At 58.8% G+C, this 13,705-nt stretch overlaps 7 protein-coding genes across 7 annotated transcripts; 3 read left to right on the top strand and 4 right to left on the bottom strand.

The window, feature by feature from the left end:
• Positions 1 to 73: 73 nt before the first annotated feature.
• IUM83_17741 (Ring finger protein 5) lies at positions 74 to 1,040 on the bottom strand (the record flags this gene model as incomplete). The annotated part of the gene is made up of 6 exons (XM_067942708.1): positions 74 to 217; positions 292 to 375; positions 445 to 538; positions 620 to 720; positions 800 to 818; positions 907 to 1,040. The coding sequence occupies 6 exons, from the start codon at positions 1,038 to 1,040 to the stop codon at positions 74 to 76; spliced, it is 576 nt and encodes a 191-aa protein (XP_067780923.1).
• A 175-nt stretch (positions 1,041 to 1,215) lies between these two features.
• IUM83_17740 (putative E3 ubiquitin ligase) lies at positions 1,216 to 2,187 on the bottom strand (the record flags this gene model as incomplete). The annotated part of the gene is made up of 1 exon (XM_067942707.1): positions 1,216 to 2,187. The coding sequence occupies one exon, from the start codon at positions 2,185 to 2,187 to the stop codon at positions 1,216 to 1,218; it is 972 nt and encodes a 323-aa protein (XP_067780906.1).
• A 364-nt stretch (positions 2,188 to 2,551) lies between these two features.
• On the bottom strand, positions 2,552 to 3,958 carry IUM83_17739 (SMAD/FHA domain; the record flags this gene model as incomplete). The annotated part of the gene is made up of 1 exon (XM_067942706.1): positions 2,552 to 3,958. One exon carries the CDS (start codon positions 3,956 to 3,958, stop codon positions 2,552 to 2,554), a length of 1,407 nt encoding a protein of 468 aa, XP_067780866.1.
• A 633-nt stretch (positions 3,959 to 4,591) lies between these two features.
• Positions 4,592 to 6,130, top strand: IUM83_17738 (gdp-man:man c-pp-dol alpha--mannosyltransferase; the record flags this gene model as incomplete). Its single annotated transcript, XM_067942705.1, has 1 exon — positions 4,592 to 6,130. The coding sequence occupies one exon, from the start codon at positions 4,592 to 4,594 to the stop codon at positions 6,128 to 6,130; it is 1,539 nt and encodes a 512-aa protein (XP_067780865.1).
• Positions 6,131 to 6,698: 568 nt separating this feature from the next.
• Positions 6,699 to 10,809, top strand: IUM83_17737 (Sodium/potassium-transporting ATPase subunit alpha; the record flags this gene model as incomplete). The annotated part of the gene is made up of 3 exons (XM_067942704.1): positions 6,699 to 6,914; positions 6,994 to 8,890; positions 9,236 to 10,809. The coding sequence occupies 3 exons, from the start codon at positions 6,699 to 6,701 to the stop codon at positions 10,807 to 10,809; spliced, it is 3,687 nt and encodes a 1,228-aa protein (XP_067780870.1).
• A 389-nt stretch (positions 10,810 to 11,198) lies between these two features.
• Positions 11,199 to 12,087, top strand: IUM83_17736 (enoyl Coenzyme A hydratase; the record flags this gene model as incomplete). The annotated part of the gene is made up of 2 exons (XM_067942703.1): positions 11,199 to 11,867; positions 11,929 to 12,087. The coding sequence occupies 2 exons, from the start codon at positions 11,199 to 11,201 to the stop codon at positions 12,085 to 12,087; spliced, it is 828 nt and encodes a 275-aa protein (XP_067780869.1).
• Positions 12,088 to 12,246: 159 nt separating this feature from the next.
• Positions 12,247 to 13,017, bottom strand: IUM83_17735 (Short chain dehydrogenase; the record flags this gene model as incomplete). The annotated part of the gene is made up of 1 exon (XM_067942702.1): positions 12,247 to 13,017. The coding sequence occupies one exon, from the start codon at positions 13,015 to 13,017 to the stop codon at positions 12,247 to 12,249; it is 771 nt and encodes a 256-aa protein (XP_067780868.1).
• Between the last annotated feature and the right edge of the window lie 688 nt (positions 13,018 to 13,705).

Raw genomic sequence — 13,705 nt, 5'->3', positions numbered from 1 at the left:
TATGAAGAAGTTAGTTAATACGCAATGTCATTGAACGTTCAACGTTTGCCAGCGGTGTTGCGCTGCAAGTGGCCTAGAACGTGATGAGGCAGAGGATGACGAGGCTGCCGACGATCAGTAGAAAGCGAGACAGGAAGGCCTGCTGCACCTGCTGACGAGCTTCCTGTGCAGTTAGTGGCGAGCCGTCTGGATGGTGCGTGACGGGAGGAGGCGGTTGCTAGAGGACCCACACAGTGGTCAGAGGACTTTACACACATTAGAAAGCATGAAAAAGCTTTCGAGCGCACGTACGTATGGCACTCCGAAGAGCGCAGGGAAGAAGCCGATGGTCGGCGACATCGCATTACCGTTTCCATTCCTATTGAACAGCCCAAACTGCAGCCAGAAAACAAGTTACAACAAGTTCCTTTACGAATGAACAGCAGTAGGTAATTCGACACGCACACTATAGGGGCGTCTTCGTCGGAGCTGCTCGGCATCAGGTCGCTGCCCACGAGGTCGGTGCGGGATGCCGCTCTCCGACATTTGTTGCTGCGTTCTGCAGCAAACAACACATTAGAAAAACAGCGCTAGGATATCAGGCCATGCAGTAGCAGCAGTAGCATTAGCAACAACGCACCGAGGGTCTACGGCCTCCGCTCCTCGAGCGTACACGGGGATGACGTTCTCCTCGCTGATGCCAGCCTTGCACACCGGGCACTCGGAGTGGTTTTGCATCCACTGCACGTAGCAGCTCAACCAGGTTAGTTGAGTTGCATCTACACAGCAATACCCAATTCCTGCTTCACTGTCAATGTACCTGATACAGACAAGGCCAACTGGGAGGCAATAGACACACCACGCAACGCGTCAGCACAGGAAGAGACGCAAAGCGACAAGACACGTAGCTTCCAGCCGCTCACTCACCAGTAGAGGTGGCCGCACAGCGTCACCACCGGACTGGAAACCGTGTCGAGACACACATTGCACTCGAAGCACGGCTTCCCGCTGTCTGAGGGCTCGGCCTGCGTCGCCGCCGCGTCCGCTGCTGCTGGCTCCATTTTCACGTGCTTGCCAGACTGAAGATTTGCTTATTGCGGGTTTTGAGCGCAGTACTTCATTAAAACTGCAGTTTTAGCCCCTTTGTTATCAGAGTTTTGCACTTATAGTTCCTGGTAATTACAATGGCGTAGCCTCGACAGCACGATGAAGCCTCTACTACTTCCCAATCGCTGGTTAATCTTGCAGCGAGCCGATGGAAGTACTGCGAAGGCGATGCTCGGCATCTACGCCAGCCTTTGCCAGCTTCACCTTGCGGTTGCTAGGTGAGAGCCTCGCTGATGGTGACGACGCGTAGTGAGATACACTAGCGTGCATCGGTGTCGTCAGTGAAGCTGGAACCGATATCTCCGCTGCAGGTATCTGCACGCCGAGCGGCAGCGATCCAGGGGCCATGCAAGAACCCTTTGACGAATCGCTAGTCGACGACAAAGACTCTACTGCAACGGCAAGAGCGGAGAGATTATCGACGTTGGGTGGGATGGCAGCGAGGTCGGTCAGTGGAGTCGTAACGGGCTGCGCGGAGGCAGCGCTTTCCTGACCAGCAACCGTCGCCACCGTAGCGCCACCCTTCACCGCGCCCTTCGGGGGCGCGTACCTCTTGCTCCTCTTCAAGTTCAAGTGGGCATCTGGGTCCTCCATCACCGCGCGCTGCTTCTCCCTGAGCTCTTCAATTTGCAGCGTGTACCGCTCCTTCTCCTGCGGGTTGGTGGCCACCGCCTCCACTTGCTCCAGCATCTGGATCGTGCGGGTCAGCGAGCGGATCTGGCGGTGCGGCCAGCGCTTGATACCGCAGCGGCGACACATCTTCTTGAGGAACGTGGTGCAGATGCCGAACTCGCGCGCCACCTCCACGATGGGCTTGTCGAAGTGCGGGCGCAGCTCCTCCAGCGTGAGCTCGTGCGAGAGCGCGATCATGTGCCCGCTGCGTTGCTGCACCTTCTTGGCGGCGGCGATGCGGGGCAGCGACAGCTCGTCCGAGGCCTGCTTGGCCACCACCTTCATCAGCGACGCGTGCAGCGCGTCTCCGGTCTCCGAAACGGCGCGCAGCTCGCCCGCAGCTGCAGGCGACGACGCCGGCGGATGCATCATGTGCAGAAGCGAGAGGCCAGCCTCCATCTCCGTCTCCGACCTGTCGGCGCCCGTCATCGCAGCTCCAGGCGCGAGCAACGGGGCAGGAGCTCGTGCGGCTGCGAGGAGTTCCCTTCACGAGGCGATGCTGGTCAAACTGGACTCCTCAAAAACTCTTCGATATCGAGTCATAGAGGGTTTTGTCCGGATAGAAAAGCCGCTATGAGGGATAAGAGGTACTGGTGGCACACTGTACCATGTGGAGTGGCAGTAACATGATACTGGCAGTATCATACTGCTCGTTGCACTACACGTATGGTGCGAGGTGCTGCTCGCCTGCGTGACAGCACCTTGGTCTATGCAATCTGCTGCTGTTCGTTTGTCCAGCGCTAAATAATTTAACGAGTCTAGTTAAATAGGACTTGCCCTCGTTGAACACTACCTATGCATCTGCTGCAGCCCCCGCAGCGTCGTCCTCTTCCTGAGCCTTCCGCATGAGCTGGGCGAGGCGACGCTGGGCTGCGAGTTGGTGCGAGTACTCCACCATGAAGCGGTTGGAGCCTACGCCGAACACGTCTCCGTGCAGGAGGTACCGCCGGCGGCTCTTCTTGCCGCTGGCGCTGAGGCGGACGGCCGTGCCGTTGGTGCTGTGGAGATCCGTGATGTAGAAGCCGTTGCCGAAGTAAGAAATGACGCTGTGTCTGCCCGAGATCGAGTCGTCCTCCGTGATGCACAGTGCATTGCTCGAGTGGCGCCCCAGTGTCACGGACGTCTTGCCGATGGTCTGGCAGATACCCGTGAGCGGGCCATCCGTGAAGCGGATGCGCAGGAACGGCATGCCCGTCGTGATGTTCTCGTCTATGGCAGACACTTCAAACTCCGTGTCGCCAAGCTTGACGCGGTCGTCCACGTGCAGCCGCTTGGGGGCGTCCGGTTTGAGGAATACGAACGTCCCAGTTGTGCTGCCCAGGTCCTGCAGATAGTACTCCTTCTCCATCGGATCGTACTGGACCTGGAAGTGGAACCGGCTCACGTACGGGTCGTCTGAGATGATCTGGTTGCTTTGGTGTCGTCCGCCGCGGGCGCCTTCTCGCGGGTGAAGCACGATCTTGCCGCCCAGGTCCCCCTTGCTGTTAGTGCGGACGATCTTGCCCTCGCCCTTGTCTTCTGTCAGGCCGCGGTCGCGGCCTGGGCTGCCGTTGTCACTGGCCGCGTCGGCGTCACGACACTGCCTGCCGACGCCGGAGAGGAGACGAGGTTCCGGCGACAACGACGACACGATCAACAGGTCGTTCTCGTCGATCTCCAGGTCCGCGTCGTTCCAGCTCTCGGAGCGGGCCGTCGGCCGGCTATGGAGGTGCGGGTGGTGCGGGTGGCGCTTACCGCCGCTGTGCAGCCAAGTGGGTCGGGTCCTCGTGTGCTTGTGCTTCCAGTCGCGCAGCTTGTCGACGCAGCCAGCGAGCCGCTTGGTGACACGTCGTAGCGGCGAGTGCAGGCGGTAGCGGCGCGAGAGCACGAGTGTGCCGATCCAGACCGCGAGCGACAGCATGACCAGCAGCCAGCGCAGCCGCGAGGCCAGCTCGGACAGCACGCCGTGCAGCCCGTCCAGCTGCTCGCTGCCCACGGCGGCCACCGTGGCCAGGCTGTAGAGCAACTCGTCGTTCACCTGCTGCGCGTCCAGGCTCTTGAAGTAGAGCGTGAGCTGCGCGTGCATGTAGGCCACGGACGCCACGATGGCCGACGAGTAGGCCGTCGCGTGCAGCCAGCTCCAGTGCAGGACCACGGCCTGCGAGTGGCGGCGCGCGCGCCCGGCACTGCGGCGGAACCGCGCGCTCGTCTTCTTCTCCATCGCGGGTCGAGGCGCGGGTACGGGGAGCTTCTCAGTGGGGCGCCTGCGACGGCGGGAAGAGCTTCAGAACTGCGGTACGAGGTGAACAAGCGGCGGCTTGATGGTAGCCCGCTGGTAATGACACTGCTCCGATAGGTTTCGCAGCGCCCAGGATGGTTGTTGCGCCAATGCTCTTAGGGCAACATAAGAATCCAAAAACCTGTTATACGGAATTGGAACCTGTCAAATAGAAACTACAACACCACAGCAGAAACAGAGAAAGGCGCCAACACATTTCGGCTCAGGCAAGTAAAAACTAAAAAAATAGCTCAGGTTCAGTGGGCAATTGAGGGTCTCCATTGACACACACACCTCTTCGTTCTAGCCGCCTTGTTCGCGTGAAAGGCCTTCAAACAAGAGGGTTTTCATTGAATGAATCGAATCAAAATGAGTAGGGTTCGGGAGACAATGTTTTGTACCAGTTAGGTAAGGTCGCTTTAACGACTGCTGGCGACCAGCCCAGATTTTGGTCCACAAAAGCAGTCAAATGTGTCCCAACAGGTCTATTTTATGCACTATGTATCAAACGAAACCTATTTATGTATCCATGCACCAATTTCGCGGCCACCTACGTGGCACATTCACTCTGCCAAGATGACGAGCATGGCGCCACCTCCGACGCCGCCGTCGCTGCGCACGCTGCTGCTGTCACCGCTGCTGCTTCTCATGGCGGCCGCGGCCATCGCGCTGCTCACCAAGCGCCGCTTCTTCGTGTCCGCTCGCGCCGCCGCCCAGAAACGCGCTCCTGGGGCCGTGACCGTGGGCGTCTTCCACCCGTATGCGAACGGCGGCGGCGGCGGCGAGCGCGTGTTGTACTGCGCGCTGCTGGCGCTGGTGCAGCGCTTCCGGCGCGAAGACCGACGCGGTGCCACGCTGCATATCGCGCTGTTCGCGGGCGACGACGGGCTCTCGGCTGCGCAGCTCGTGGCGCGTGCCGCCGACGCCTTCAACCTGCCGCAGCTCACGGCGCTGCACGTGGAGCGCCACGTGACGCTCGTGCCGCTGCCCAGCCGCGAGCTCCTCGAGCCGAGCCGCTACCCGAGCTTCACGTTGCTGTGGCAGGGCGCTGCCCACGTGAGGCTGGCACTCGAGGCCTTCCAGCAGAGCAGGAAGCTCGGCATCTTCCCGCAGACGTGGGTGGACACCACCGGCTGCCCGTTCTCCTACGTGGTGGCCAGCCTGCTCTACGCCTGCCCGGTGGTGGCCTACGTGCACTACCCCATGATCTCCACCGACATGATCGCCAAGGTACAGCAGCGCGACGCCGGCTTCAACAACGACGCGGCCATCGCCGCCAGCTCGTCCAGGTCCACGGCCAAGTACGCCTACTACCGCCTCTTCGCGGGCGCCTACAGCCTCGTGGGCAGGTTCTGCACCGACGTGGCCATGGTCAACTCCACGTGGACCTACAACCACGTCAAGCAGCTCTGGGGCAAGGCCCCCACCATCGTGTACCCGCCGTGCGGAGCCATGCGCGAGTACATGGACTTCAGTCTGGAAGACCGCGAGCCCATCGCGCTCTCGGTCTCGCAGTTCCGGCCGGAGAAGAACCAACTCTTGCAGCTGCAGGCCTTCCAGGTGCTGTTGACCAAGTACGCGGAGCAGATGAACGCCAAGTTCCGCGACTTCCGGCTGGTGCTGCTGGGGAGCTGTCGCAACGCCGACGACGAAGCTCGCGTGGAGACACTGAAGCAGCAGGCCAAGGAGCTGGGTATTGCTGAGCGCGTGGATTTCGTGGTGAACGCGAGTTTCGCCGAGTTGAAGCGGTACCTGGCCAAGAGCTCCATTGGCGTGCACACCATGTACAACGAGCACTTCGGCATCAGCAACGTGGAGATGATGGCGGCGGGAATGCTCGTTGTCGCGAACAACTCCGGCGGCCCCAAAGCTGACATCGTGAAGTCCGAGACGGGGTGTCTCGCGCTCACCGCCGACGAGTACGCGGACAAGATGCTGTTGCTGCTGGAGAAGTCCCCAGCCGAGGCGGTGGAGATGCGATCGGCGGCGCGCAATTCGTCGCAACGCTTTTCGGACGAGGAGTTTGGCGAGCAATTTTTAGCGGCGATGGCTGGTGTGCTGGATTCGTTGATGGGCACTGTTGTTGCAGTCGACAGCAAGCCAGGAAAGGAGTGATCCCGATACCGTATGAATAAGGCAGAAACGGTCTGTGCAGTGAGTGCAGTGATTCACTGCTGGTGCCCTTGTCGAGATCCATTTGACCCTTTTGCGTTTGCTGGCAGGCTGGCAGTTGGGCTAATAGTTTGTGGCGGCGCGCCTTGCTGGCGACCAGTTTGTCAAACAGTGTTTGATCGCAGGCACTGAGCGGGGCGCAGGCGAACACCGTTGCCTAAAACCTGTTCTCCTTTCACTCAATGCCAAATGCAGCTTGCTCTTAGCACGAAGAGTACGGCTCCCGGCTCAAGCGAAACAGCATCAGCCATTGCACCTTGTCATGCCTGTCATGCGTTGATCATCTGGAGCTTTGGTTTCGCTTTATGGATGCAGGAAGGGTCGCGGCTAATTGGGATCATCGCGAGGAAGGGTCGGCCGAAATGAAACGACCGCCGCTTTGCGGAGCCGTCGCCGAGATCCAAGCTCCGTGCCCCTCAGGCGGCACTTTCACTTTGGAGGCTTGAGAACGTCGGTCGAGGAGAGAACAAGCAGAGCGAGCGCGATCTGAGAGGCTGAGCCCAAGTTTACCATGCCGGGATCATCCAACCGAGACTCGCATCCTCGGTTGTCGTCCGCCGACATCGTCGCGGCGACGACCGAGATGCGGCTGCGCCAGCAGGGGCGAAAGAACCGAAGCGCCAAGGGGAAGGAAGAAACGGACGACGCCAAGCGCGAGCTCGTCATGACGGAGCACAAGCAGAGCCCCGCCGAGATCTTCGCGGACCTCGGGTCCGACCCCGTCAATGTGAGTTGCTTCTAGAACGCAACCAAACTCTTGTCCAAAAACCTTTTCACTGACTCTTGATTTGTGAATGAGACTGCAGGGTATGACCAGCCACGACGTGCAGGGACGCCAGGAGGCCGAGGGGTTGAACCGGTTGACGCCTCCGAAGCAAACCCCGGAGATCGTCAAGTACTTTCGAGAGCTGACGGGTTTGTTCAGCATGCTGCTGTGGGTTGGAGGTGCCTTGTGTATCCTTATCTACGGCCTGCAGGGCGACCCCAACAACCTGTACCTGGGTATTGTGTTGTTCCTGGTTGTCATTGTCACGGGCACGTTTTCGTACTTCCAGAACGCCAAGTCTTCCAACCTCATGGAGTCATTTAAGCAAATGATGCCGACGGTCACGACGGTGATTAGAGAGGGAAAGTCGCAGAAGATCGAGGCTTCGCAGCTCGTCCGAGGAGATATCATTCTTCTCAAGGGCGGTGACAAGGTACCTGCTGATATCCGCGTGCTGGAGGGCTCTGATGATTTCGCGGTGGACAACTCGTGTCTTACTGGTGAGCCGGAACCATTGAAACGAATTCCTGATTGCACAGATGACAACCCGCTCGAGACCAAAAACTTGTGCTTTTTCGGTACTTTCATCCCGCAAGGCTCAGGCAAGGGCGTCGTGGTTCGAATTGGCGACAAAACTGTCATGGGACGCATCGCAAAGCTAGCGACGACGACTGGACAGAACATGACGCCAATTGCGCGCGAGATTAACCATTTCGTCCACATCATTGCGATTGTTGCCGTGGTTATTGGAGTCATCTTCTTCATTATCGGCATCTTCCTCAAAACCGATTATGTCTCGAACGTGGTCTTCATGATCGGTATTATCGTCGCGAACGTCCCTGAAGGTCTTCTTGCGACGGTCACGGTGTGTCTGAGTCTTGCTGCGAACCGTATGGCGCACAAGTCGGTGCTGGTCAAGAATCTTGAGGGCGTCGAAACGCTAGGCTCAACGAGCTGCATCTGCTCCGACAAAACGGGTACCCTTACCCAGAACGTCATGACGGTGGCTCACGTGGTGTACGACAACAAGATCTTCGATGCGGAGTGCTCCATTACCCCTGTGGGAAACTACGACCTGAATTCTCCGTCGTTCAAGGCGCTACAGCGATGCGCAACTTTGTGCAACAACGCTGTGTTTGACGAAGACTCGAAGTACGAGAAAGCGGTTGGGCCTGACGGTTTGTCTACCCGCGGTAAGCGCAAACCCTTCAAGGAGACTGTGCCAATGGGAAACGGAGCAACGATGGAGAAGGTTGCTTGGGAAACAATTGGTGATGCATCCGAATCTGCCATGATCAAGTTCTGCCACGACAAGAAGGACATCATTGAGTATCGTGAGGAAAACGCGAAAATCAAGGAGATTCCGTTCAACTCGAAGAACAAGTACCAGCTATCGCTGCACAAGCAGGATAATGACGACAGCAAACCAATTTTGATGGTGATGAAGGGAGCCCCCGAACGAATTTCAGCGCGTTGCGGGATGGTTCTTATAGGAGGTGAGGAGGTCGAGATGACCCCGGAACGTCTTGCCGAAGTGGAGGCTGCTCAGCTTGCCTTGTCCAAGAAAGGCATGCGTGTTCTTGGATTTGCTCAAAAGATCCTAAACCCTAACGTGTACCCGGCCCACTACGAGTTCAGCACGGATAATCCCAACTTCCCGCTCGGTGAGAAGGAAGTTGACTATGAGGCGACGCCAAAGCCCGACCCGAAGGTGGAGGAACCCCTGTGTTTTATCGGTTTGATGGCGCTAATTGACCCTCCGCGTCCCGAGGTCCCGATCGCCGTGGCGAAGTGCAAGACGGCCGGAATTCGTGTGATTATGGTCACTGGTGATCACCCGATCACGGCTAAAGCCATTGCGCACAAGGTTGGAATTCTGTGGGGGCCTACCTGCGAGGACATTGAAGAGGAAAATAACGAGCGCGGGCTTCGACAAGGTGACAACGGATGGATTGACCCGAGCACTGCACCTGCGATCGTTGTCCCCGGATGGACTATCAGTTTGGACACCCCAGTAGAGGAATGGGATCGCATTTTGGACCACAGACAAATTGTGTTCGCACGAACGTCACCGCAACAGAAGCTGATTATCGTGGAGAACTGCCAGCGCCGAAAGGAAATTGTTGCTGTGACGGGTGACGGTGTGAATGACTCGCCTGCATTGAAGAAGGCTGACATCGGTATCGCCATGGGAATAATGGGATCTGCTGTATCGAAGGAAGCCGCCGATATGATTTTGCTTGACGATAACTTCGCCTCGATCGTGTGCGGTGTCGAGGAAGGACGCATCATCTTCGACAACTTGAAGAAGTCGATCGCCTACGCCCTGGCTGCTAACATCCCCGAGCTAGTTCCCTTCTTGCTGTACGCCACTATCCGTCTCCCGCTGCCGCTAACCACTGTATTGATGCTGCTAATTTGCCTCGGCACGGATATGGTCCCTTCGATCTCCATGGCATATGAAGGCGCGGAGAGCGACATCATGCTGCGCGCACCACGAAACGCTGAAACGGAACACCTGGTCACCAAGAAGCTAATCTTCTTCGCGTATGCCATCGTCGGCATGATCGAGGCTGGAGCCGGCATGTTCACGTTCTTAGCCGTGATGAACGATTATGGTTACCCGCCGAAAATCTTGCCCAACCTTGGGTACTTCGATCGCTTCGGAAAGGAGGTAATTTGGTGCCAAACTGAAGGTGGGCACTACTGCACCGCCGGGGGAAAGTACAAGAAGGATGGCAAACTTGTTCCTCTGGGTAAATTATACGGCGCCACTAACGATGGAGCTCCAGATTGCCAGGACAACTACAACGATACCATTCCTTCTGGGGGTGACTTTTTCGATACTTACATTTTCTACGACGCTACTGGAGGTGGTAAGGTGACCGATTGCCAGTTCCCGCTCCAAAATCTTAACACCGACGGAGCGAAACCTAGCGACTATGATCGCACCAAGCCTTCCACTTACGCAGACTACACGCCTACTCCGTTGGTTACCATTCAATCTATGGAGGCGGCATGGAGCAGAGGCTATCGTCCCTATTATCCGATGTCATCTCGACGCTCCTCCTTCTTCGACATGACGTGGTTTGCCTACGACACTACCAAGACAGATGTCCCCGGTACGGTTTCGAGTATCTCGGTGGCAATCTTCAGCTCATTTCAGCCGATGACGGTGTGGGCGATCACCGACGCAAGCCAGACTGGAGGAGCTGTTTCAGCACTCAGCGGAGCTCAAGATGCCTTTGGCGACACGGAAGTGACTGCCGTGGATTCGACTGGCCAGCAGACCAAGTCCACGTTCCAGTTGTCGTCCTCTCACTCGTACAAGGTGGGCTACAGCTTCGAGAAGATCAAGTTTGCTAATGGGTCCGACCCGTGCACAGGCTCGGACTGCTTGCTGAACTATCGCGCCGGGTTCTCGTACCGCGACGGAGACAAGGCGTATGTCAACATCATGTCTCGCATGATGCAGTACAGCGCGCTATCGATCGCTCAGACGGCATTCTTCATCGCTATTGTGGAGATGCAGTGGGCCAACATAATGATCTGCAAGACGCGCTACCTGTCCATTGTTTCGCAGGGTATGCTCAACAGCGTCCTCAACTTCGGTCTCATGTTCGAGTTCATACTGAGCGCAGGGATCGCCTATACTGGCTTCACGCACACGGTCTTGAACACAATGAGTGTGCGCCTGGCGCACTGGTTCCCGGCGCTGCCGTTCTCGATTTTCCTCTTCCTGCTGGACGAAGCTCGCAAGTTCCTCATGCGCTCCACATCTCGCACCATCATCCGCAAGGACACGGGCCAAATGGTCCGCTACCCCGGTTGGCTCGAGGACAACACGTACTATTAAACCAGTGCCAGGTCGGTCACCTCGAGATGATGGTAGCACTAGGTCATCCATGACTTGTAGTGGCAGGGCCTTTAGTGCAACCGGCTCGACCTTCTTTCATAACACCGCTTTTTTCATTCGCACCCGTTGTCTTTACCATCGATATGAAAGTCTTGTCATAAGGGGTATATCTAGCTGAGCAAATATTCAAGCACGACGCATTTAAGCACGGCACTAGTCATAATCCGTATCGGTTCGTCTTCTACTTCTCTCTTCATCTTGTCTTGGTTGCGATCATCACGAGATTGAGTTACCTGGACAGAGAATCAGAAGATCTGTGACGTGTGCAGCGCTTGCTACAGTAGTCTCTTGTAGAAGGGATTGTGTTCCGTACATAGAGTATTGCGAGGATGGCGAGCGTCTGCAGCGCCTGCCAAGCTGCGGACAAGGCGGTGTCGCGTTGCTCCCAGTGCAAATGGGCGGCCTATTGCTCGAAAACGTGCCAGCGTGACCACTGGAAGGCTGGCCACCGACTCATGTGCGCGAAGCTCCGAGTGAGCCAACGGTTCCGGGACCTGGAGACGCGTTGGTGGAGGTCCCGACCGCCGCGCGAACTCCAGACGTTCGTGGTGCAGCTCGGTCTGCAGCCCGAGTCCATGAGCTTCTTCGGCGAGGTGCTGTTCCTGCTCTGCGGTGTGAAGCCCTGCGTGTTGCTGTCCAACCTGCCTCCGACCTGGCGCCAGAGTTTCACCAGCGACGTGGTCGTGTCCAGCGGCCTGGTGCAGGGACCGACGCCGTGCTCGGTGGCGCTGTACTCGGTCGGCACTCGGCTCGAGACGCCAGCCGAGTACGACCTCACGGGCGACCTCGTGCTTGCCAACACGCAGCATGCAGAGTTTGCAATGGCAGAGCGCACTCTGCGCCTCGCCGCCGTCACGCTGGACGCGACGTCAGGCGTGCAGTTGGCCGCCGTGGACTCCTCCAGAGCTTCGGAACTAGTGCAGGAGCAGGAGCTGGCGAGGGTCCTGGACTACCCTGTGGCGTTGAACGAGTGCACCGAGGAGGCACCGATGGTCGAGGTGAGCTAACAGGAGAGAGTTACGAGTCCCTAAGCAGTTGGCGCTGACGTTTCGCTTGCAGGTCGGGTATTTCCTGGAGGAAGGGCATCAGCGAGTGCTGCTGACGTCGTACTGCGCCATGGCGACACCTCACCACGCACAGCGCGTGCAGCAGCACTTCGAGCGGTATCGAGATCGCAACGGGGGACTGCGGTTGGCGTTGCACAAGTCGCAGATCTAACAGGCAAGGTGGAGGAGCAGACATTGACACTCGATCGCTAGCTACGCTCAGAGCAACCGACACACGGCCGTCTTCTGCCTTTAGTAAGTCACGGCGCGCAGGATAGCAGCCTTCAGACACAGAGCCAAATGATACAACCGTCCATAGATTAACGAGCCGCTAGGTCTTTGGCCCATCGGCCGTCGTCTCCGCCTGCACGGCGGGCGCGACGGGCGCTGCGTCGAGCTGGCGCAGGAACTTGCGGAGCTCCCTGGCCTCCTTCTCGATCTCGCGCAGCCTCTTGGTCGCCCTCTGGCGCATCTCGTCCACGGGCGCGCGTTCCGCCTCCACGGCCGCACCCGGCGCCTGCTGCAGCTGCAGCTGCAGCTCCAGCCCTGGCTGCATCTGCACCTGCATCTGCATCTGGGCCGCAGCGTTCGCCTCTCCGTCCACAGCCACGACAGCAGCCGCAGCGGCGGGGGCAGCCGCCACCACGGCGCCCTCCGCGATGTCGTCCCGGTCCTTCTGGAAGCGCAGCCCGTGGCGCTTCATGAAGCGCGTGAGCCAGCCCACCGACAGGTTGTGCGTCGGCGCGTTGGGCATCCCGTCCAGGATCTCTCTCGCGCGCGTGTTGAGCAGGCGGCGCGTGAGCCGCACGTCGCGCTGGCGGCAGGCGGCCACGTACTGCACCAGCAGGTCCTCGAGCTCCTGCGAGCGCACGCAGGGCCGCCGGCCCTTGGCCGACACGTTGCCGCTCAGGCGCTTGGCCTCGATGTCGGCCGCGGCCTGCACGATGTTGCGCACGGTCTGGCGCGTGGGCGCCACCGACAGCTCGAAGCGCGCCTTGGCCCACTCGGCCAGCTGCGTGAAGCTCGTGCCGGGCTCGCGCCGGTGCTGCGCGATGACCTCGCACTTCTGCTCGATGGTGAGCCACTTGCCCTTGGTGCTCATGCTCGGCGCTGCTCTGGTCTTGACGCGGGGCGCGTGTTAGTCTCTTGAAGAGGGGATTGGCCCGCCTACAGGGGATAGGATAGAGACCCCGACTGTCTCTGCGAAGCTGCGACTTGCGGCAGCCGAGTTGACGGCCCTTGAGCATGCAAAGCTTCAGTCTCGAGCTGGCGTGCTGGCTGATACATGTATGCAATTGTGCGTGAAGCGCGGCTCAACTTGACCACCGAGAGCGATGCCGAGACGTCGTGCTGGTTCAACTCGACGCGGTGAATGTGCGCCGAAAAATCGAGCGCGGCGAGGTGACGAAGCTGGCAATCGACGGCGGCGCCGTCCGCGTGCGAACGCGAGCCAAAGCTGACGATGGTGAGAGCGCCATGGTGCTGCCGGGCGAAGCGACCGACCCACTCGCTGTTATTGCACCGTCGGAAGGTGTCGGCTGCATTCTGCCGGTCTGGCTGGTTGGTCCCCGTGGGACGCACTTTTGTTTGCTGCCGTGCTGGCGTTGGCAGCAGCCTGTCCACCCCTGCTGCTACATACACGTACTAGTACCTAATATGCAGTGCATGCAGCACGGCGTGCTCCTTTCCTACCCTACGGGGCCGCCATTGCGGCGGGGTGTCGTTGAAGATGACGGCAAGCAATCGACCGAGCAGCGAGCGGCGGGGCCAGTTCGACCCCGGACTGCGAC

Source organism: Phytophthora cinnamomi (assembly GCF_018691715.1).
Source record: "Phytophthora cinnamomi strain GKB4 chromosome Unknown Contig123, whole genome shotgun sequence".
Taxonomy (NCBI): domain Eukaryota; phylum Oomycota; class Peronosporomycetes; order Peronosporales; family Peronosporaceae; genus Phytophthora; species Phytophthora cinnamomi.
Note: the sequence above shows the minus strand (reverse complement) of the source record. Positions and strands in the feature narration are given on the sequence as shown.